The sequence below is a fragment of the Corvus hawaiiensis genome, chromosome 9 (assembly GCF_020740725.1).
Source record: "Corvus hawaiiensis isolate bCorHaw1 chromosome 9, bCorHaw1.pri.cur, whole genome shotgun sequence".
NCBI classification, from domain to species: domain Eukaryota; kingdom Metazoa; phylum Chordata; class Aves; order Passeriformes; family Corvidae; genus Corvus; species Corvus hawaiiensis.
In genome coordinates this window covers 8,086,712-8,111,530 of record NC_063221.1, presented here as the reverse complement: position 1 = coordinate 8,111,530, position 24,819 = coordinate 8,086,712, and the positions used below count along the sequence as shown (strand labels likewise).

Below are 24,819 nucleotides of genomic sequence, written 5' to 3'. Positions count from 1 at the left end.
GTGCAAGAGACAGAATACACCACTCATACACATCCAGAAAGTAATAATAAAAGCCCATCAAGAATTATAGTTTATTTCAGGTTCAGAAATGCAGCATAACATTTTTACAGCAGGTGTATGTGATGCTCAGTAATGACCACAGTTTCGGGAATCCACTCACTGTGCTCAAAGGTCAACCAGGAACCATTTACAGATTACGAAACCAAAGGCAGATGTTTTGGCTCACACGAAGTAGGGCATTAACACACAGAGCAAAAAAAATCAGAAAGAAATTAAGCGTTTGCTTCTTACAAAAAAGAAGTCATCATTTACCCATCCTGGAAAAGTAAAGACACAGCAGGAAAGCAAACGGCCGGCAAGACGGGACAAATCATAGATCAAGCAAGAGTGGAGGACTGTCTGGACGGGAGGAGCCATCAGCATCAGCTCGCCTGCAGACAAAGCAAGAGGAAAGACAGGCAGAGTAACATTCATTTACACAAGGGAGCTGTTCTGCAAGAGCCTGGGAGGAGGAGCAGTGCCACAGCGGCAGGAGCTGTGACAGAAGTGCACCGAGAGGCTCCCCGGTGGCACAGGGACAGAGTAGGTCTGCTCTCAATTCAGGAGGTTTGGGCTATTTTAAGACAGAAGGACAGAACTAGCCAGGAATCTCAATATGCTGTACACATTATGGTTAGTGTAGCTGTCTGGAACAGAGAGGATAATATTTTCTACGTTATACTTTAACACGAAATGCCATAACCTATAATGTATCTTCTTTAATATAATAAGTAATCTACTTTTAGGAGGCTTACTTAGAAAGTGCAACAAGATCAGCAATAAAATAAACACACATTAACTATGTACATAATCCTTTTTGTTGAACATACAATCTTTTTAAGCCTAGCACAAGATCCCTTGAGATCCAAGGCCGAGAGCTATTCACGGCACACGCAAGCTCTTCAGCTGATGGTCAGCCATGGCGGGGTGAGGTGGAACATGTTCTCTAGGCAGAGACCCAGGCCCAGCCTAAATGCAGTACTAGATAAGCACCCTCCTGAAACTTAGCAACTACATCACCCAGATTTTTATGTACCTCATGTAAGATCACAAACACCGGTGTTGCTTCATTATTGCTCCACTACGCCCTGGCTATCTGAGCTGTGCCAGAGGGAATCAGAGAAAGGCAGAGCAACCTGCACTTCTCAGATATGGAGGTCAGGCTTGGCCCATCCCACATAAGGGGGTCTGCAGAGGTTGTCAGTCCCTCTTAGCAGATCCACAGGGTGCTTGTCCTGCCTTCGGGCATGGAGTGATTTTTGCTGCCAAGGCTGCTCCTCCGAGAACAAGGGACAGGATTGACGGGACTTGCCAGCACCAGAAGTGAGCAGGACAAACAAACCCGTTCCAGGCACTGTACAGCAGAAGGAAGTGGGCCAAGGTTGGAGGACAGTACTTACTCAATTGGATGTGGCAATTTCTTAGGAAGCACTTAAATGTTTTTCCTAGAAACAGTTCTATGTGGTTTATTCTGACAAGTGTATACGCAAGAAGAGGTGAAATCATCAAACCCTGGATTCGTGCTCACTGTTATTTATTAACCTGCACACCTAAAAGCGTTGCATTTAGGGCACAGGGTCAGATTTAGATGAGATCTGAATGAGGATGCAGAGGAAGGAGGGCTGTGCAGCTGTGTCCTGCACCCTCAGCATCAAGCACAGAACCAGATGGTGCTGACGCCTTGCTGCCGCCTCCTCCTCCTCTTTTGGGTAAATCCACCCTTGAGAGCTTTATTTACAATTCAGGATTACTGCTGAGAAATAGTTTCTTGGGGGCAGAGTTAAGGACAGTGCTGAATTGTGCCACCTACTTCCTTATGCTTGGCAGAAACAGTCATCAAAGTAAATGAGGGAGTCTCAAGCAGAGAGGATTTAAATCATGTTTTTAGGCCAGGATCTATGTCATCTGATTAAGGCTCCTAACTTACCAGCATTACCCTCGTGTCCCATGCAGCCACACTGGTCTGAATCACCTCCAGGAGGTGACGCTCTTCCCACAGAACAAAGGACAACTGAGCCGAGGCTTTGGGTATGGTGGATAAACCCAGACTGTGGCCTTGCAATATCATAGAATGGATTGGGTTGGAAGGTACCTCGGAGCTCATCTTGTTCCAAGCCCCCTGCCATGAGCAGGGACACCTTCCACTAGACCAGGTTGCTGAAAGACCCATCCAACCTGGTCTTCTATCACCAAGTGAATTTTAGAATTTGGGGTTAAAGTGATTTCTGTGGCTGAGGCATTAAACCTGGCTTTCAGTCAGCAGGCAGCTGCCAGTCAGTAACAGTTCTGATAAACTACAGATAGGTGTGCTGGCCATGGACTACTATGGCTGTTTACAAAAATTATATCCAACAGATGCATTGCAGGTTACAGCAGAGAGCACTAAGCAGTGGAAAGCTGTGTAGAAGACAAGATGAATCATCAAAATATGGGGGGGGGGGAGGTTTGGTAGTAAAAATTAGTATGACCGTAGTGGTGTTTGCAACCTTTTTTTCCCCTGAAAGCTGATTCTGTGCACTTGGCATTGGAGATGTGGGCCTGTTCCCCAAACAAGCACCAGCCACTTAAGCAGTCTGCTGAGATCAACAAGATGCCAGTGTTCTGAAAACTCCATCTTCACTGTGCATCACATGTGACCTCTAGACTCCCCAGGCATGTGTCACAAGTATGAGGTTGACAGGAAATTAAAGTTAAGCTAACATACAAATCATGATGCTTTCCCAAGCTCGTCTTTCTTCTGCAAGCTGAAACATGATTTGCTGCACTGGTGAGCACAGCTAAACAGCAGCCTGGGAATACTTAATAGGCTAAATCCCCATTTGTTGTGGCTCTTTGATTGGATTCTTCCTAACCATGGGGCTACAGCATACTGGAGCCCTACAAGCAGTCTCAATAAATACATTTATTAGACTGATTATACTGGGGGCCTTTGAAACCACCAATTGCTTTACTAGGGATCTGTAACCATAATTGTAATAGCAGCAATTCATATTTTCTGAAGGAACAAGGCCAAATTCCTCTCTAGTTTCATTCTGTTAACTCAGTAAGTTCTAAGCTTTAAGGGTGACACTGACCCTAAGTGTTTAAAGTGAAGTAATGCAGTTAAGACAAAAGGTTTTTATAATGCATTAATTTATAATGTGCAAAACAAGAGGCAGAGAGGACCTCTGCAAGTGAGCAGCTGCTAAAATAATCCAGGATGCACAGCTGAGCACTTCCAAGAACCTAGCTGGATAGAAGCAACAGTAAACCAAGGTGTGCATGTAATGCAAAGAGAAAATCTTTACATAGTGGGCACAGGGGAACTTCATCAACTGGCATGTGAAAATATCACAAATACCTCACATCCAAACCAGACCCTTGGGAAGCTCAGCTGCCAGTCTAGGCTGGAGCTCTGTGAACTGGCTCACATGGTGGCCAGAGGAGTGGGAGCCCATGCTCAGCTTTCCATGTATCTGTATCTCTATGTCCTTCTGTGTCACAAAAGGACCAAAAGCAGTGCTCAGTTCCCTGGATCCTGCCACACAGCACATTTCCATGCACTCACCCCCCTCCAGGGCTTCCCAGGAGCGCAGTAGGAGCAGGAGTGTGAGCAAGCACTGGCAGAGGGCAAAGGGAGCTGGCACATGCTGCTCTGTCACACACCAGCCCTTCAAACCACCCTCTCCCATCCTGGCTGCAGGGTGAGAAGGCTCCACACCAAGCCCTGCAAGCTGGGGCACCCCAGCCTGCTCCTCACCAACCCAACACAGTTGGCATGTCAGCTGTCAGGGTGCAAATAAAGCAAAACATGCCTTGTCCCACACACACCCTGCTTGTTTAACATTCCTTAAAACTAAACTTTGGATAAAGAGAATTTATAGGAGAAGCAAGCCCCTTGCAAAAGAGACCTGGAAGTGTGGGGCCTTCAGAAGAGCTTGGTAAGAAACCACATGGCTTTTCTTTGCCCAGTTTAGCCATTACAAGGGAAAATAGAAAACCTGGAGGGTATAAATAAAATAAAAGCAAGATTCCATTCAGGTAAGAGGAAAAAAAAGCAGCAGATCAAATCAATACGTGCACAAACACACACAAAGTCAAGCCCTCTATTTGCTGTAGAGGACTGTGAGCACAGTTGCCTGGGTGGAGATATGTGTCAGTACGTTAGCTAACATCAATTATTGCAAAAGGAAAAGTCAAGGCAGCACAGACCTTCCCCAGACATTTAAGACCTCATAAACAATGCAGAATGGACAGAGTATATCAGTAAAATTGGTTACTTGCCTATAGATGTCCATACATGCGACTATACATTGGTTACTGTGACAGTTACCAAGCAATTTGTTTCCACATATTTGGTTAACAATGAATGACATGCCAGAAACTCCGTTTAGTCTAACAGGGATGAATCTAACGGACGGATTACAGTGGGCCGAGTAGGTGAAGGGGGCGGTCTTCGACTGGAGAGAGAGAGAGAAGAAACAGTAAGCACAAACACTGAGCACAAACCTGGCATCTCTGGCTGTTGTTACATGGACATGCACATGCTCATACACACAACAATCCTGTTTCCACGTACACTGAAGCAAGACACCTCTTAAGCATCCACAGTAAGGAAGGAGGCAATGGGTTTGCCACGTGCCTACCATGCCTTACCGCTCTCACCCATCGCTGTCCACAGCCTGGGGGTTCTCCACACACAGTTACCCTCTTGAGCCACGCAAACCATCGGGGACGATTGTTATTCTCCATTTTTAGGGGTCAGTCCCAGCCTGGACAGCCACACAGCAGTCTTACAGGCACATTTCAGAGCAGGCGACAGGACTTGGGAAAACAGCTTACAACAACTTCAGGTCCGCTTTGCAGAAGCAGGAAAACCTGCAGCTTCTTGCATACCTGGACAAACTGTAGCCCTATCAATGTGCCTGAATTTGAGGCACATTTTGAGACTTTATATCAATGCCCAGTTATGAAAATGCCAGTCATGGCTAGAGCTTCTGGATTCATTAATTTACCACTAATGCATTTTTCTGACAACTTCAGGAAGTGCTACAGAGTCACAGATTTTTTTGGGAAGACTTAGGTGCCTTCATTCCATTTTCCTGTGTACTGCATTTTAATTTGGACTGTGTCATCCTCTGATAAGAGACCCCAGTGCAAGAGTTAGCAGTAGTGTGATCTCCAAGCACATTCCACCTGCAGTCCAGGCTGGCACCTACCCCTCCCTCCCTTCATCCAAGGATGACACACCAACTCTGCTGAAGTTGTAGACAGAGTCCCTCTGGTAGCTGTGTAACACTTTACCTTTTTGTGTGCAGCTAAGGTCCACATCAGTGCTGTGTGGAGGTAATTCCATCAGCTTAGTTACAGAGAATATTTTGTTGATGCTGCTTTCCACCTGGGATAAAACATCCCACTGCCAAGCAAGGCCCATGCAGATTCTGAGCTGACAATTGGCCTCCAGTGCCTGCACCAGCTCACACAGTCCTGCCTGGCACTGCTGTGTGTTGTATAAACAGCCCTGAGAGACTGTTCCTCCAAGCTGGCCTGCTCCCTTAGCCAGCTGTGCAGCACTCTCCAGCAGTGTTCTGTTGCTGCAGTTATCCCAATCCATGTCTTACACAGTGTTTTCACTCCCACTTTCTTTAGCGGGAAGTACCAGCTCTCTCTCTATTTCTTAACCCAGCCCAGATTACCAGGAGAGCTCATGGCTGAACCCAGGCTCTAAGCAAGGTGGGAGCTGAGGTTCTCTGATTCCCATCAGCTCCAGCAGAGCTCATTAATGGTCCAAACAAACTGTGCAGCCCTTCCTAACCCGTCCTCCACCTGTGCAAGTAGGGACAGTTCTGGCTCTGAAGAGGCTTGCAAAGGAAACGCGTCTCATTCTGCTAAAGCTAAACTGAAGATGAAAATAATGTAACAATATGTTAATTTTCTTTGAACTGGAACAAAATATGTGAGACAAATTTACACTTGACAAAAAAAAAAAATCTCGTTTGTCTCAAAGTGCATCTTGTGCGACAATACTCTCTTTTGGTGAAGAAATGAGAATTTTAATCCCTACCATGCAACAAATACAAAATATGCCAACTAAAGCATTCAAGTAAATCAACAAGCTAAAAAAAAATAGGCAAAATATAATTTCTTCATGGTGTATTTTTCTTACAGGAAAAATGTTACTGTGTTAACTATTGTTTCTTGTCTTGCTCCAGTGTAGGTCTTTTGGACCCATTTCCAAAATTTGTAGTTTCATAAAGAACCACTTCTAAGGCTCTGCATTTCTGCTGGGTTGCATTAAATTATTCCTTTGTTGAAATGCCTCACATTGCATTGTTTAGCGCTTACTGAAAACATCGTATCATATGTATACAATTTACAAACAAGGGAAAATGCATACAGCTGCCTTCATATCAAATTTAAAAGATACTAGCCCAAACATGCATTTTAATACCAGGTTAAATGCAGCCCACTGGATTCAAATAATGCAATTTAGCCAAATTGCTATTTAACACAGCAGGATCAGAAACTGGAGAGCACAGTGGGAGGATTTCCTGGATATAATCAGTCACACCAAACCTGAACCAAAATCAGGCCTGAGCACCATTTCCTCCTCGAACCAGAGATATTATTGCACACTGACCGCTATTTTGAATTTCCATTCAAGCCCAGTGCAGACCTGAACAGAAAAATTTCCCATTAGCTCTTTCCCACTCCAGAGTACCAAGCACTTCAAGGAGAAGCCGATACCCCCAAGGGGACCCTCTGATGAGGAACTGCTGCCGAGCCACAACAGCCTGCTTCTCCCTGTGACACTGCCCAAGAGTCAGGTCTGCTCAGCGAGGGGACCCTTCAGCGATGCTCTGTCCCAACTGTGGATACTCCCAGCAGTATCTGGGATGCTCCGATACAAACACTTGTGTGTGTCTTCCCAATGGGCATGGGCAGAAATGTCCATGAGGAATGGGCTTAGCCCTCCTTAGTTCCAGCCCCACAAGGGCTCTGCCTGCTTACCATGCACTTCCAGCTCCTTAACCCTCCACACCACGACCTGGGGAGCAGGACCTCCGCCTGTAGAGCACAGGTGCCCTCTAGAGGAGTGGCAGATGTTTGGGAAAGGCAGCACTTGGGAAAAGACCTGCAGTAGCACCATTCCCTCCAGCCCTGCTGCTGACAGTCTCCTGAGCTATCTGCAATTCCCTGTGCCAGCAATGGAGGAAGGGGGACTGTGTTCCCAAGGCCCTGGGCAGAGCACAGGGGGTTCAGCTTGGGGGAGAGACCTGACCTTCCTTAACCACTGGCACAAAGGATTAACTGGCACGAGCTGGAACTCAAGTCCACGTGAAGGAAAGAATAAACCCTGAATTTGCCTGTCTTAGATTTCCCTGTCAGGGTGACAAGTCATTCTGCGACCATTTCTACACTGGGCGTAGGATCCAGACCTTTTTTCTCCCCTTGACAAGAATCTCAACCCCAAAGACAGGAGGAGAGGCCAAGCCCCCTCCCTGGCTCCTTTACGCCCGGAGTGGTGGCTGGGAGCCCACAGAGAGGTGCAGGAGCCTGGGCCACCTTGAGACAACAAAGCCAGCAGCCAACTCCAGGACAGTTCCACAAAGCGCAGCTCTGAGGGAAGCCGAGCGTGGTTTCGGCCCCATCGCACCCCGAGCAAAGGTTACCCACGGGAGCGCTGCCAGCCCCTCCGAACGCCGAGGAACCCGGCCTGCAGAGCGGCAGGGGGAGCTCCAGCCTGCCCGGGGACCGGGCGAGGGAAAACCGGGGAAAAACAACCTCCCCCGCATCCCTGCTCCGCGCTAGCTGCCATCTCAGTGAGTAAATACGTGACTAAGCCCAATTAAATGTTTAGTCTGAGGCCAGCAGATGATAGCGGCGCAGACGGCGCGGGCTGAGGTTCTGCGCGTTATCGGCGCGGCTCCCACAGCCCGGGCAGCGCTCGCCGTGCGGAGCTGCTCCCGGCCCCGAGAGGCGGCTCCTCCTGCAGAGAAAGCTCCTTAGAAAAATGTCACTGCTGCGGGAAATCCTTTTGCTCATTGTCGCCAACATTTCAGCTGGGTTTTCGAGTTTTGGGGCCGTGTCCCGCTGCCTGGCCCGTTTAACTCAGTCTGTTGTCTTGGGGTTTTTTGGGGGTTTTTGTTATTTGTTTTGCTGCCTTTTTTTTTTTTTTTTAACAAAAAAGGAAACTGTTTGTAAAAGTTAGTGTTAAAGGGGCAGGAGATCATAGGTCCCCCCCGGGGCTGAGTAAACGAGTCTGCAAAAAGAATCAGTTCTTCTAACTAGCACACATTAAGCAGACATAAAGAATTTACCAATGAAAATTGTGGACTAAGTATGTATTTAATAACTCCCTGATGTTGCTCCAGAGACTCCTCCTTTGAAGAGCTCAGTGGGGTTTTGAATGAAGGGGAGCTCTTACCCCCGTGCAAAAACTTTTTTAAAAAAAGGAAAAGTTTTTATATTTATTTTTAACCTAAGCAGCACCCCCCATGTTTCCAGTTTTAAAAGAACTCCTAAAAGCTTTAGCTAGGCAAATGCAGAGCAAAAGAAACTAAATAAAGCAAGTCTAGACGAAAAATTCGATCAGAAACATATGGGAGTTCTTTGAGCCTTTGCCTTTTGAGAAGTCCTATCGCTCCCCACACGGAGTGCACAAAATGTGCTTTCAGTAAAGCATGGCTGTAATTACCATGGGAGGCCCCGCTCGAAGATGGCTTCTCACAGCACAGCCAGAGGACTTCTAAATAAAAGGCTTTCATTTCCACTTATATTTGACATTCTTGCTTCCTTGTGACCACCAGAGAAAACTTGTGGAAGGCATGTACAGAGCTATATTTTACACTACATCCTATAGATCTGAAGCTGTGAACAGAAGTCCGTTATTCTCTCTCTATTCCATCATCTTGGTTTCCCTATAACACAGCCCTCTCAGAGCACCCTGATATGTGACATCGTCTTTGTAGAATTTAACAAGAAAATACTTAAAATCTCTAAGCAGCTTTAAGACTGACTGCAGGCAAATTTGTTTTAGGTGGCAGAACAAACCTGGATGTGAGGCATAGAGGATAAAAGAGTGACCTACTGCAGGTGAGGAATAAATCTGGTTTCCTGTTAGGGTGATTATTTAGACAGACGACTTAGCTTGGTCTTGAGATAGTTATAATGCTTTGATTGATTTTATTTTTATACTGTTTCTCTGGTTTTCTCTGTTTCAGTAAGATCCTGAGAGACCTACACCCTCTACTCTTTCTGGTTCTTGTATCAACTTAACTTTTATTATGGTATCTCTTGACCTCCATAAGCCTCAAGATTTGGAGGACAATCCAAACCAGAAGTGAAACTACCAGATCCATCGTGGTTGAAAAACAGGGCAAGACATGGTTTGTAGACCTAATTAGTCTTCAATCTGTGCATGCTTAAACTCTTTCTGTCCTACAGCAGATGCAGCATGGCTACTGCAGAGTCTCCCAAACATCAAATTGGGAGCAAGTGTCTGGGGTGGAAGTGGGAAAGGCAAGGGGAGGAAAGGCACTTGATCCTAGTGACACAGGTCATAACAAAGCAGGAAAAACGAAAAGGATGATGACATTAGGAGGAGTAAAGCAGGAATCACGGACAAAGATCAGGAGGAGATGATGATTGCGAGGGAAATAAGAAACCGCACTCGGTGATGAAAGGAAAAAAATAGCTGGGTAATATCTGCCTGAGATGGTCCCTTTTCGCAGTGTAATGATCCGAGAGAGTGAAAATTTCTCAGATTTGTTTCTGTACTGGAAAATGTCATTTTGTGAAACACAAAGTGTCTGTAGTAAGCATTGCCCACAGGATCACTGTCGTTGGACAAATCGAGAAGGGAAGCCCTCAGGCACAGAGCACAGCTTTTGAGGGTGCCTGGTAGTTCTGAGCAGTTTTCCAGCTGAACTCATGTCAGCCTCTACAAATGCACAGAGGGCATGCTGAGACTGTACTGCCAGGGACTGCCTCGGCCATCCTTACAGCTGAACCCCAAAACTGCAGATGACCCACCTGCACAAAGCTCTCTCAGTGGAAGAATTTTTTTGTTCACTGTAAGCAAGTTAAGGTTATTAGATTATGCTGTTTTATCAGATATCTATTTAAGTGAAAGAAACAAAAAAATAAGAGTGAATGGGAAGAATGTGTCCTTCCACTGGCCACCACTACACTGCAGCAATATAAATCTCCATTAATTCAAAGGCTTACACTGTTTGAAAGCACTAGGGTTAGTGGTTCCACTGTGTGTGATTTAACTTAATACAGATACTCCTTTCAGAGGCAAAGTAGTCCAAAATATGATGTTCCAGCAGAATAATTTATTATCTACAACTCGAGCTCCGTTTTCTATATGACCATCATAAATTAACATCCGTCACACACACATACAAATATATTGTATGTTTATGTGAACACTGCATTTTCAAATTAGTCATTTCAGGGAATTAATGTGTCATATGAAAAGCTCAGCTTGAATAAACACAAAATTAATTCAACAGAGTGACCAAGACAGACTACTATTCTTAAGAAACTGTGTGTTCTTGTTTGCCCTTCAGCAGGGAACATGTCAAGTAAGCAAGTGTGCAACACATCTGTGGAAGACTGTCCTCTGTCCTGACCTTTCAGAAACCTTAGGTCAGGATGGTCCAGAGGGTCAAAACTACCCGTGAAGAAGAGAAAGTTAGGAGTGCTGAGCAATAACATTCAGAATGCTGTTCTGTCCACAGAAGATGACACAAAATCAGCATGAAGAACGCCTGATCTTTTCACAGTAGCTCAAGACTTGTGCACTGCTCTGTGTGTAGCTGCACTGTTTGGCATCAAGGTGAATCATGTACCCCACTTTTGAACACCACATCTACTTCTGCCTTCTCTGTTCTTCCTTCCTACTCAGCTTTGACCTTCCTCTGCCCATTTGCCTCTCTCCTCTTTACTTACCTTGGTGCAAGAAGGGGAGCAAATGTCCTGGTTGTCACCTCCAGCTGGAGTTGCACCTCTTCTTGTCCATGATGCCAACTAATGGGATTACCAGTGTCACTTGTTAATGGAGCGCCCTCATTCACTACAGATCCAATACAGCTCGCAGGGGACAGGAGAGTTTCAAGACAGCCTTTCAAGATGCCTGCAGGTGCAGGAAGTTCAAATCATCACTCTTTCTCTCTGTTTACTCTCAGATGTTTTCTCTTCTAGCATAAGGCAGGCTAGAAATGCTCTGCTATTTGCCCACTCTTTAGACAAGGCAGAAATTCCCTGCTCAACACTGTAGCTCTAATCCTGCAGTGCCTTCATGGAAGCTGTTATTAAACTATTCCATTATGAAACTAAGTCATTTCTTGGGACAAAACACATATTCGGGTTCCTGTATTTTTGTCAAACAACTGCTGTTGTTTGATTCTACTTTCTTTTTCCAAGTAGAGAGATGTTAAAAATAAAACCACTTCCTTCTGCTAACAGTATCTTGAGAGAGAAAATGCTAAGGAAGAAAAAAAAAACCCAAACCAAACCCAAATTTTTGCTGAAATTTATTCAGTGCATCAGCTGACACTCTATTATCTTTGAGGACTGCACTTGCAACATCATCTTTATTCCAGAATCACTTCTTTTGATGCTTTTCAGGTTCCTTGCTTTTCTGTCTTCCTCCCTCTTGCATCTTTGCATCTTTTTTACTTACCCTTTCCCATCACATAGGTCCAGACTACACTAAGAGTAATGAAATCCATTTCTCTGCCTGATCCTCTTTGCTGAACTTTTAAAGTGACTTGGAACAATCCCAATTGAATGCCATTTCATTTTAAAAACAATTTTATGTTGAATGAGGCAGGAGCAAGTAGCTCAGGAACAATACTCAAGATAATTACAACTACCTGAGATGCAAGAAAAAAGATCAAACCTAAACCCTATGTAGAACAAGTGATTCTTCAGATACTTTTGTTCAACTGCCATAGTGTACTCTCCATCAGAAAATTCCTAAGCCACTGAAGATATGGACAGTCTGCCTGTGGCTGATGAAAGGAGATGCTGAGAGAAGTTAAGAGTCAGTGGCAGCAGACATGGTACGTAGGCTGTAATGTCCGGCATCCCATGAACTTTGTTTTCCTCAATCTTCAGCACAGTCAGCTGGAGGAGAGGTGTATAAAGGAAGGCAGGAACAAAATCCTACTGCTAGTCTAAAAGAAAGCCATCCTTGTAGGGGCAGCAATCACTGCAGCTCCTGGAGCAGAAGTGAAGACCCTCCTGTATCTCTCATGGCATTACCGTTCAGGCAGCTGAAGAATCAGTTCTGTGCAAATGCCATTCCAAATTTCTCATAAGATCAGTATTGCAGAATTACAATGAAACCACAAGACTTGCTGTAATGTGACATTTTACATGTTTTTACAACCTGCTGTGACCTGCTTTCTGGCCAAGCCCTCCAATACTTCTCCTCATGCAAAATGCTCCTTCTTGCAGTGCTTCTGTTGTCCCTATTCATTGCAGGGGCGTTGGACTAGATGACCTTTAAAGGTCCCTTTCAAATCAAACTATTCTGTGATTCTGTTCCTTGATTGAAGCTGCAAGATGAGCCCAGGTTTGCACCTGGCAGTTTGACTGCCCCAAGCCGTGTAGCTCTTGTTTCTGATGGGTGTCACAGGCACTGCCACCAGGCTGCTGTTAAGAAAGATTGCCAAATATTGCATTCTATGGCTTGAAAATGGTCTGAAAAATTTTAAAAGACAGAAATGCAAGGTGACAGATTTACAAAGGTGGCAGGGAAGGGAAGGGATAAGTTGGAAAGAAACCAAGACAAGATGGTGAGAAGGAAAGGAAGGAATACATGGGGAAGAGAGACAAATGTACCAGGGAGGAAACCAAGTGAAAGGAGGAGGTGAAGCAAACAGGATGGTCAAGAAAGGAACAGAGAGAGAAAGGCTGAGAAAAAAGGGAAAATAGTGAAAAAGGAGCCAGTGGAGGATGGGAAAATGCAGAGCTTCTTTCTAAGAGATAAGAGAAAATAAATGGAGTCTGCTGCTGCTTGAAGCAGCCAGCAGCAGAAGTAACATATTACTGGGTGTGCATTTAAACGAGAAATGTACATTAGACTGGTAACAAATTACACAGGGCTGTCTTCCCTCTGGGCAGAAATCACAGAAAGAATAACTGATACTCTCATAAGTCTTGTGATTTTGGGGTCCTTGGACAGGCCAAGTTGGAAACATACTGACTACAGAAGGGCAGCATTCCCCCCTGTGAGGGGCTCTGGCTTTGCCCGTGTAGCTGTATATTCTTTTGATCACAGACATGAGATACAGAATTAAGTTCAATTATTCTTGGGCTTTCTTTTCTCCTCAGGTTCAGCAGGATTTTGAAATCTGTCCAGGTAACACTTTCGTCTCTTTGCTTGCATGAAACAATCCTAATTGTAGACTATACTTTTTGAATGTAACTTTTGCCAAAGATCCTCCAAAGAAGACACATGGATGCTGGACAGAGAGCTGTGCTCTCCTGCGTGGGTGTTCAGATTAAGATCATCCAAGTCAGCATGCAAACACTCTAAGGTGGGCACTCACTCATCCTGCCAGAAGAATTTGGTGCAATGGCTATTTGATTACATTTATATTCCATTAAAAAATACAGTAGTAAGCTTTTAAGGCTGCAAGGTCAAACTTTAAGGAGAAAGAAGATTCCCAGGCTCAGGCAGGATAACTCTTCTGGCCTTATATGCCTACGCACTATGATAGATTTTATTCAGAGGATCATGTGCAATTTTTGCATGGAATCCCCTTACTGTTCAATGCACAGGGTTAGACATTTCATTAAATCTTTTCAAAGAACTCTAATCCATAAAAATCCATTACAGAAAACTTAGTGAATGGTTGATATTTGGCAATCAAAGAGTTGAGTGTGAGCCTGTGGGCGGGGAGACATCAGGCAGTAATGCTTTCTGCAGTGCTCCTGACTTTGTCTGAAAATTTCTAACTGCAGTTACTGTCAAGTAAAAGTACCTTTTTGTGCCAGTTTGGCAGAAATATGTAATGATGGCTTACAATGTAGATTAGCTACCAACACAGCAGGTCATGGAATTAGCCTCGGTGGCATAACAAAGGGGAGCTGCAGGGCTGCCACCAGCCCTTCCCTGCTGGCTGGCTGGCTGTGAGTTGAAGTAAATTGTAGGGACAGTATGTGAGCAGCACAACATGAATTCTCTCCCCACTACTTGCCTCACATGTAAAGACCAGCCCCAGCCCCTGGAGACCAGCCCCAGCATGCCTGGAGGTGACACACGTGCTCCAGGGTTTCACATCCTGTGGGGTCACATTTGTTTCAGTGACAAAGTGAGTAACCATCTCCAGTGCTTTGTTGGGAAAGCCTTCATGAATCCACAGTAGCACTGCAGAGCTCGACACAGGGAGAAAAGGGGAGCACCCTCCCACCCCCACAAACGCCATGGGCTCTGCTGCCAGGAGAAAAAAACATTTCCAATTCAATTGTTTTCCTTGTGGCAAAGCTGAGATTCCCATTCAGGACATTTAAAAGCTATAAATCAAAGAATCTACAGTAGAACTTAAATTGGTCAAGATCAGGCTTTCCACACAGGCAGGCAGACTCACATCATGGTAAGCTGAAGTGGTTCTAGTGCCTGCTTAAAGCTGTCTTACCAAAGCAAGCACACAGCTGCATTTTCTTTCAAAATACTACTGCAGCCTTTTAAGAGAGAGGGGGAATAATCCAGATTCTGGCAGGGGGAATATTTCACAAATCATATATGCTTTGGCATCGAGCCCTTAAAGCCAGGGGCCTTTACTCACAGGCTGTGCTGGGAGAGATCCACCCACCTCAAGTGGGATTAATTAAAAGAGGCATGTATCATGCAAATAGTTTCTGTTTCCTTACAGAAATATTCAGAGCACATAACCCAAACCAGCTTTAGAATCAGAGCGAAGCAGCGAAGAAAACTATTTCCTGCTCTCCTAACTCTTTTCCTTTCCCTGTACATTAAGGGAGGAACAGTGAGAAAATGCCAAGAGCTCACAACTTCTGTACAATTCCTTTGATTAAATGCTAATAAAATAGAAGAAAAAAATTGTGTTTTCAAAAACGGGTTTTATCTCATTATAAGGTGCCAAATTTTCCACACCAAATGTGTGCTAATCTGCTCATTGGACAAAGAGTCCAAGTTTTATCCCTGAAAATGATCTTTTTGTCTTGAAGCAGAACAGGAGAAAATGGAAATCCTGTATTTCTTCAGCGTGTCAGGATTTTCAGCTCCATGTGAAAGTGATAGGGGCTGCAACAGAAAGTTCCTCTGGAAAGTAACTTTAAAAATACTACTTTCTTCTCAGGAAGCTAAACTATTTCCCTAGATAAGAGAGATCCCAACACTTCAAGGAATCACTGCAGAAAATGGTGGTGGAACAGTCAGAGCACAGAGCCCCAGTTCAAAAACAAGTCACGGAAAAAGCTCAAGTTTCCACAAGAACTCTTCCTCAAAACTCTTTTTCTCCCCTTTTAATTTCTCAGACCTGTTTTCTGAGTCAATTTCCTATGATCCTGCAAAGGCTGTTATTAAAACCAGACCAAGCGTAGCTGAAATTCCAGGGCTCAAAAGAAACATTTAATAGGCGCAGGAGCTGGCCACACTGTCCCCCTCAGGTGATTTCCGCTGCAGCCCCTTCCCTGGGATTTCCTCCCTCGCAGTTTAGTCAGCAGGAGAAACCTGAAGTTTCAGCAGAATGGCAAACCTTTCCTTCATTCTTTAGCAGCTGAGATTTTTTATGTCTGAGGCTTTCATAGCTCTAAAAAAGAGAACTAGGATCCAGTCCAGAAGATGTGTATTGCAGATTATTTTTTCCACAAAAATGTCAGGCAGTCGCACATTCAATTCTGTATCCAGCTACAGTATTTTAAAATCACTGACCTCCTTTATCTGCCACTGCTTTTCATACCACCAGTGGCAGTCCCGAACGGAGTTGTTCCCAGCCTACTTACCCACGTGTCTTTTGAGTGCTAGAAAATTCCTTTCTGGTCTCCATCCCACCTATCACTTTGGCATGAAAAAGATGATCATCAGACATGCTCTTGGCAAGCCACCTCAGGAAAGCAGTGTCCATGCACAACCATAGGCGGGCAGGGTAAAGGAGACATGCTGGTTTGCAGGGCGAGGGGAGAGGAGCCATGGTTCTCTCTGGCAGCACAGCTAGCAAAACACTGCACCTCATCCCTGGATCTCAGCTCTGATTTGTCCTCTGATGGCACAGAGGAAACAGCAGGGCCAGTGCCCCTTGGCTCAGCCCCAGGCTCTCACCGAGGGGATGATCCTTGGGCTTCTTCCCTTCCAGCGCAAAGTTTAGAAAGGCAATTCCAGGTTTCCCCCCAACGGTCCCTACTGCAAGCTACAGGATATCCACTAAGGTGAAAGAGTGTTTCATGGTTGGGCACTGATGCAACAACACCCTTTTCATAGCCAATATATAAGAATACTTCATTTCTTTGATAGACCTCATTTATTTATGCTTTCTGTTATGAAGGGTAATTATATTAGAAACACTGAGCCTCAAATTTAAGTTACTGACAACTACGACAGATCTCACATATTTAAAAGAAAGTTCTCCTCCAAAGCTTCTCTTCTCAATTACCATTTTTAAAATTGAAAATGTGCACATTTTATTTTTGTTCCTATTTAACTGGCTCTTTTTTTTCCCAAACTGTGAGTACTTTCAATGTAACAGTTAATTTATCAAAAATGGAGAAACCCCTTTGTTCCAACATTGCCTTATCTGCCCACGCCTCTCATAATTTAGAAAGTTTATGAATCCCTCCAAATCAGAGGCTTTAATATATATATATGTAAGTGATTATGTGTATTACATCATTGTGAAAATAAACATTAAGGACATTTTATTCATATAACTTATATAAAAAAGCAGTTAATGCATAGAAAATTATACAATATGCAAAGCTACTTTAAAAGGTCCTGATAAATGCAAAGCCCTGGAAAGGAAAGGAAACAATGCGCTGAAGATAATCTTGTTCCTTAACTAATTGCCTCATACCATATGATCTACTCTGTTAGACAGCTATGGACTGTTTTTAAATGGCTGTACATTACTGGCTTAGCAGGACAAGAATCAGACTCCTACCAGTTTGTTCCACTGGTTCTACAAGAATTGCTCTCATTCTCTCCCAGAAGAGCCCTTACTTCCTCTGGTGAGGATTCAGAATGGCAGAAGTGAGGAGCTCTACCCCTGCCCCTCTTCTGGTGGGGGTAGGTGACCTCTCTCTCTCTGAGCCCCTGTGTGGGTACAACACAACCAGAACTGGGGTTCATAATGTAAGCAAATCAGTGTCTTCCAACTGACTGACTAGAATGTTTTAAAATTAAAAAATCTTCCTATCTTTCCAAACAGGGTATGTGCTAAAATTGGTTCCATAAAACACCTTTGGCTCTGCAGGGAATGTCCAGTTTTGCTTTGCGACAAGACTTTCTTAACAACAGCGCTTGACTTCCCTCCACAGTGCAGAGTCTGTCTGTTATGCCAGAGGGAGAGAACCATGCCACCACCAGGAATACCAAACTTCTTACCTTGGGACACTGGGAGGAGCCCGGCTTGGCCGAGAGGGAACCTGGGGAGGTCCTCCATGGGCTTCACCACTGGGAAACGGAGGCAGTGCTCCTGGGCGGAAAGGGACTGGGGGAGCCCCTGACTGAGGGCCTGGAGATGGGATTGCAGGAGCGGGTCCTCGGCCCGATAAAGGTCTGGTTGGGGGATTGTTTAATGTAGGTCTCCTTGGAGTTGAAGGACTTGGAGGAGGTGATCTAGTGAAATATCAGAGATTTTAGAAGTTCAGTAAGGTGGGGCTTTGGGTTTTGGGTTTTGTTTGATGTATTTTATTTTACTTCAAACAAAAGTTAAAACTTAGGACATGTTTTTTCTTGGCATTTTCCTTTGCTGTCAATTTCAGAGGATTATACAATTAAGTCTCACATGTTTGCCACTGACAACATACAAGCAAAGAGGTAAATATAATGTATTTTATTAAAGTCCTAATAATGTTTTGTTAAGTGACATTTCTAGGACATGGAGCCTGCAATGCTGAATTATTATACCAGCTTGCAAAAGGAGACCAAGTGGATACACAACTGGGGTGACAGAGGCAGCTACTATTTGAAGCATCAGACAAGCTGTAAGTCCACTGGATGGTTTTTGCAAGGCAAATATCCTGTCTGGTGCTCACATAAACATATCCACAAAATATGTATATATGGGAAAATGTTTTGATTTTCCTCACAGATGTCATTAAAGACCTGGAGGAGCATCTTCCCAAAAAGACAGGCAGGGAGGGAGCTCCTGATGCTGACTACATCTGCCTGTCCTGAATTTCATGGTAATCCAGATTTGAGGCTCCTCACCTGCGTGCCTGCTGAAGCCACGAGTCATCTACAGGAGGGGGAGCAGGGGTTGAGACAGTGCTTGTGCTGATGTCCCCAATGATGGCCAGGGCCTCCTTCAGGGCCTGGTACATGCGGAGGGTCTCGTCCCGCCGCTGCGCCTGCTCAGCCGACTCCTCCATCAGAGTGTTTTGGTCCTCAGAAGAATACAAGTGAGCCAGGAGCTCTGCGTTGATAAATTCTTTTACCTATTTAATCAGACAAAAGCAAAAAAAAAAAAAAATCCAAACCACCAAAGAAATAAACAAAAATCTCTACAGAAAATACAACACTGAACAAATTCAGGGGGAGATCTATGGAAGCAGGAGACTTAATCAGTTTTTCTTACTACCTTACACCGGTTCTAGTGGTCATGCAATTCTACATCTCTGAGGTGACACCTCTGCTTACAGTTCATTTCAAACAGGCTTCCCAACAGCTCCCAGGAGCCAGCTGGCATTTTGGGCCATTTCTAAATGGCTGAATGGGAAGTAAATTGCAGTACCATCAGATATAAATTCCTCATGGAGTGGGAATTTTCAGGCTTTATGACATACCTGTCAATTATTTTCTTAGCAACAATTTACCCTACTGTAGACAGTGTCTTTCATTTCCAGCAAGTCTGTCAGATTCTGAATAACCCATCCACACACATTCAAACTGAAGGGAGAAGTCTCCAAGTAATCTAATTTACTATATTGATTTCCTGCTATGCCTGCCCTGGTTATGGAAACCTGGGCCACATTAACAGACATAAAAAGTGAGAGGTACTCTGATTAAATAAGACTGTGGTAAATAGACCAACTGCTGACCTACTAAATCCTTGCATTTGAGACTTTCGTTGCTGTTCTGATCTATTTCTCATCTGGCGCTTTGCTCCAAAAAGCTTTTTTGAGCTGGAGATACTGACCATAATACATTCCCAGGATTCTGATTACATAAACCTGAGCTCCATTTGCACATGGGTTTCTGCTGATTTTGTGATTTAAACCCTGACAGTGAGACTAAGGCAATGTTTGTGTTCAGACAAGGTCAGTGAGAGCAGTCAGACAGGACATACATGGGACCCTTTCTGGTCACCAGCAATGAGAAGACAGCCAGGACAGACCTCACAGGGAAACAAAACCAGATTGCCTGGGCTTGGCTGTCATTTCCCATTCACGTATGACAGGAGATACACAAATTCTTAGCAAAGCCTGCAAAAATTTTCCATGAGCTTCATGCTGTTTTCCAGTAGATGGTACTGATCAAGAGCCAGAGTACACTACTTTCCTTATGATTGCCAAAAAACTCCACATTAAAAACAGATATCATAGTTAAACAGCATCACATTCTGCTCAATGAAATGAGCATTTTAATGGCATCACTTCAAAAAAAAGAAGTTCTAAAATTAGATTAAGGCCAGAGCTGATTGTAAAAGCATTGTTAAACCACAAATATCTGTTTGAAAAAAATCAGCCTGTGACAATTATCATGAGAGGTCTGTCACTGGCAGGGGATTTGAATAAATCCCTGAACTAGTCTGGAAAGGGAAGATTGCTGTTTTAAGGATGGTTCTTGGATCAGCCTCCTGCCCTCCTGTGCAGTACTAAACAGAGGAAGATCTTCCACAAGAGCCACTTTCTCCAGCTTGGAAATGGAAGGGAAAATGATGCTTACTCACACGATTGTTCCTTTTGGGAAAGCAGACTCACACAAATAATTAAAACATTTTCCTTCACAGACATCAGGCCTGCAGTCAAAGCTGAACTGTAGCAAGCATCCAAAAGGCCAGTGCCCCAAACTTGCCCTGTCACTCTGAAATGGGGTAAGGTGGGCTTGGAACCTCATCAGCAGGACGACAACACATGTCACTGCCTCAAATGCAGTGACAACCCATTCCTTTACCTTCATTTGGGCAGTAGTGAGTCCTTTGGAGTTTTTCCACTTGGCTGAGATCACTATCAGCACTGTTTATGGAGCATACACTGACTACTCTTAAGACCACCCCTCTTGTATAATCCAGGATACCAAGGCACCATGAAATACAAATTTGTATATGTGTGTTTTGTTTGGCCATTTTGAATTGGTAATGGTAACTCAATGCAGTTCTGTGTGGTAAGTGTATTTTCTTTTAAGGTAATCAACATCCACCCTAGGGGAAGAATAAGGGATGCACTTGGAATACAATAATCTAGGCTTAGGCCCCAAAATATGCTCAGGGACAGCATCTAATTATTTTCTGTACACTGAGTTTGAATCTGATACTTTCGTTGAATTGTAAGTACTTGTTAACAGGCCCACAAAGTGGAAAGGAAGTTCTAGGAAAACTTGGGAGGTTGCAATTGTCATGGAAACAAATTCCTTGGGATCGATTTGTTTCCAGAGTTTTGGAGGCAACATGATGGGGCAGCAGAAAATACAGAATATGCTCATTAAGGGGGAAGGAGAGTGTTTTCACTTAACTCCTGGTGGATGGGTTGGACTTCTGAACACTCCAAGGAACACACACACTAAACAGGACCCACCTTCCATCACAGCTCCACTCCTTTCCAGATCTTTGCACAACCTTTTGGCAGGACTCAGCACTCTTAATTTGACCATTTCTTTCTCTTTTTAATAGCCCTGGTTTTTTAAAATTGCTGTTTTAGCTATTGTTTTCAATGTGGTAATTTGCTGCCTATGCTGTACAGAAACAAATTCATTAATGCTTGTAGTGTCACTCTTCACAGTTCTTTAAAATGTTTTGATTCTTTGCCACAAATTTAAATTCTAGGATGGAGGTGTAGACCTTAGCTCACTAGGAAGCCCAAATGCAGCTTGGGAGTATGACGTCAACTGAAAGGTAGCTGATATTTGAAGTGTGTGGTTTCTGTGTACCACGGCCAGCCAGCATGGCAGGCTTTATCAATGTCACTAGCAGCTGATGAGATTGAAAGTACAAAATCTTACAGTAATCTACTTCTGAGGGACGCACACACTTCAGAGACCCCTAAACGATTCCATATGAAGAGGTGAGTGGCAGAAAATTTAATGTAAGCTTTCAAGCAACTGCTCACTGAGCTCTGCTGTTTATGAAATGAAAGCTAAACCCCAGCCTTTCTAAGGGCACTGGAGATAGGCTAAGTCAAAGCAGCAAGTTGCTAGCAGTGATCTGGAAAGAGCATTGAGAACACACACTCAACTTAGGAAGTCTAGAGCATGGCTGATATCTAGAAAAAAGGGCAGTTCCATTGTTCCCATGATTTTTTGGAAAAACTCACCCATAACTAGAGCGTTACTTAGATCCTAACTCCCCTAAACCCAAAGACATTAATGAAAAATCTCTTGCCCTCATGCAAAAATTCTGCTCATATTAAATGTACCAGGAAATCCCACTGAAATTTCCTGTCCAACCACCTAACTCTTAAGTGCAACACAAATTCCATAGGGCTAATGAAATCCATCAGATGAAGGCTTGAGGTGGCTCTGAGTCAAAAGTAAATGCTACCTTCTAATCACATCTGCCTCACAGCATAATGCACTTGTAAAGACTGATTGGTTTGATGACCTCTCAGAAACGGTGCTGTTCAGAACTAGCAGGAGCTGTGCTCTCCATTAGTAATTTATATGGCACCAGTGGTTCTAATATTAAGCTTAGTTTTCAACAAGGTCCATTCAGAACTCTGCCAGGATGTGAAGGCTGAGATCCCACTGCAGTGGAAAAACAACAGTATCTCAAAGTCATTTTTTTAGCCAAATAATCTTCAGATCTAAGAAAGACACACACAGTAAATCAACCAACCAATCTGCTTATCTAAACAACAGTGTCCAAGGCTTCTAGATTTATTCCTTGAAAATGGTAACCTGCAAATATAAAAAAACCCAGACAAAATAAGAACTGCTTTATGAATCCATGACAAAGGCCTGCAGATTGAAAATCAAGGAAGCACCACTCTGCTCTGTTGCTCTCACAGGCTGCCCAGGTGGAGCTCTGTTGGGGTCTCCCCCCCTGCCATGGAGCCCTGGGAGAGGGGCCCTGGGGGGGGGAGACACGGGGTTTCCCTGCCCCTGGTCAGTCTTATTTCCCATTGGTTGGTTTGTGTTCCCCGGTGTGGCCAAGGACCCTCGGGTACCGTGACTGTGGAGTTCCTGAGCTGAGCCCCGGCCATGCGGCTGGAGAAATAAACATCTCTGAAACATCTACCACGAATCTGTCCATATATACTTCAGTTTCCACGGGACTCCTGGTTTGAAATATACTTGTTGCAGTAATCCCTGCTGTAACAGAGCTCCCAATTCCTTTTCCTATTATATCAAAAGCAAGACATCAAATAAAAACCAAAACAAAACCATCCCCACCTTGATTTACCTTTAAATAATAACTTATGTTCTGATTAAAATGCAAATTAATTCAGTCTTTAGGATTTTGAGGTAAGCACTCAAGGCAGTGCACTAGCCTTTGAGAGGGCTGCAGAACTTCTAAGTACTATGGAATTTTGGAATATTTTGTCTAAGAGCGTGACATTTATTCTTCTCTTTAGTACCTGCTGTTGGTGCTGTATTCAAGGGGTGTGTTTGAGAGCAAGAGATTTGACAGACATGTTGAACTAATTTAGAACCCTGGCTGCTACTTACGTTATTGATCATAAGATGCATGATTGTTTTCGGTATCAAATCTCGGATACATTTGTTAATAATAGACATGTAGGAGTCCACAAGATTTCGAATTGTCTCCACCTGTCTCTCCAACTGGGGGTCCATTGAAAAATTATCTGCTTGGCCATTCTCTTCAGTTTCGGTCTACACAGAAGAAAAAAAAAAGTTAAGCCTTTCAGATTGCAGTAAACTGGAAATATATTGGGGGAAAAAAACCTGGACCTAAACTGTAGTAATCCAGCAATGTAACTCATAAAAAGACTACTCACAGGTTAAAATATGAAGTCTTGGCCTGTTTAACATTAGTGTTCAGTATCATTAAATTTGGACCTTTAAAGTTTAATGCTATATGAGACCTTTTGCACAAAGTACATTATGTACTTCCAAACAAATTTGTAATTTTATATTAAAGAAAGTTTTCAGACAAAGACACACGGTGGTAAATGTCACACCAAGAAATTATCTTACTTCACTTATTGCAATATTTATTATCAAATCTTTTACCATTCATATTCACCAGCTTGATCCATGCAAGAAAGCAGCACCACAAGTCTGGATTTTGAATTTTACCCTTCTGTGGGTAAAACCCACCCTTGTTACTTAAGGCTGACTCATTTGTGACAAGTTTTGCAGTTCAGTCTCATACTTGTTAGATGTGAACAGCACCTATATAAATAATGGGTTTATGAATGATAACAGCAAAAGCATCATTGCTTCCAGTGCTCAAGGCTGGGTTATATATTAGAGGTCTCTTTTTCATAGGACAGAAGAAAACTTCTTTGTATGTAAATAGCTGACCTAATTAAATACCAGGAACTTTAAATAGAAGCTAAAAGCCCTATACTTTGCTTCAGTCTGGCCTGTATAAATATAAGGAAAACCTAAAAAAAAAATAGTAACCTTTTAGTGAAAATCAAACTACTGTCTGAGGCTCAAAGATGCCAAAAGAATGGAATTTCTACCCAGAAAGTACAAAGAACAACGTTCCCCAAACTCTGACATATAATACTTCTCCCTGAAAACAACCACTAGAGCGTTATTAGCATGAACTATAAAATCTAAATCTGTTCTGTGGGTACCTAGAAGCATAAAATCATAGAATCACTGAGTGGTTTGGGGTTGGAAGGGGCCTTACAGCTCATGTTGTTCCAACCTCCCTTCCAGGCAGGGACACCTCCCACCAGACCAGGTTGCTCAATGCCCCATCCAACCTGGCCTTGAACACGAGGAACACGAAGAAACAGAAAGCACTTGCAAAACCTGAATAAGCCAATAAGGAGAATGAGTTATGTGTCAGCCAGAGCCCTGCCAGCACAGCTCCATTTACAATAGAGCTTTTAGCTAAAATTGGCACATCCCTGGTGCTTTAAAGATTTCTGGAGCAGTTGAGATCAGTATCAAAGCCACCAGTGAAAAGCCATTAGTGCTAAATACGCAAATATGTCACCAAAGAGGCTTCTCCCTGCATGAAACTCCTTCTTACTGGGCTAAGAAGGGATTCCTAGTTTCATGTCCTAGTGCAGGGTCTGCTTCTGCTCACACAGCATTGGCAGGTAGACCACTTGTAACCTTTTAAACTACAGCTTGGTCAGTCCAGTGTAAATGAAACGGAGTGTTTGTGATGTGTTAAGTTATAGTTTTGTTAAGAAATAAGACCCAATGTACTATTAAGAAACAAAGCTAAGTGTTTGTAAAAGCTTTCCAAAGTACAGTTGAATTACTGGGAAAGCAGCTAATCTTTAAAAATAATTAGTAGT

The 24,819-nt window shown here is 43.6% G+C and overlaps 1 protein-coding gene across 10 annotated transcripts in view; it reads right to left on the bottom strand.

Annotated features, from left to right (window-relative positions):
* Window positions 1–24,819, bottom strand: part of DNM3 (dynamin 3) — a 175,289-nt gene that overhangs the window by 1,449 nt on the left and 149,021 nt on the right. For 6 of the 10 annotated variants that reach the window (XM_048312222.1, XM_048312221.1, XM_048312223.1 and 3 more), the window contains 4 exons: window positions 23,042–23,206; window positions 18,428–18,654; window positions 17,600–17,833; window positions 11,966–12,687 (listed from right to left, as the gene is read on the bottom strand). In XM_048312222.1, coding sequence (XP_048168179.1) covers window positions 12,561–12,687; window positions 17,600–17,833; window positions 18,428–18,654; window positions 23,042–23,206 — 753 coding nt within the window. In that variant the 3' untranslated portion in view covers window positions 11,966–12,560. Of the gene's footprint in view, window positions 1–41; window positions 4,479–10,336; window positions 11,162–11,965; window positions 12,688–17,599; window positions 17,834–18,427; window positions 18,655–23,041; window positions 23,207–24,819 lie in introns of those variants that run through there. The other 4 variants (XM_048312227.1, XM_048312231.1, XM_048312230.1 and 1 more) reach the window with 3 other exon arrangements.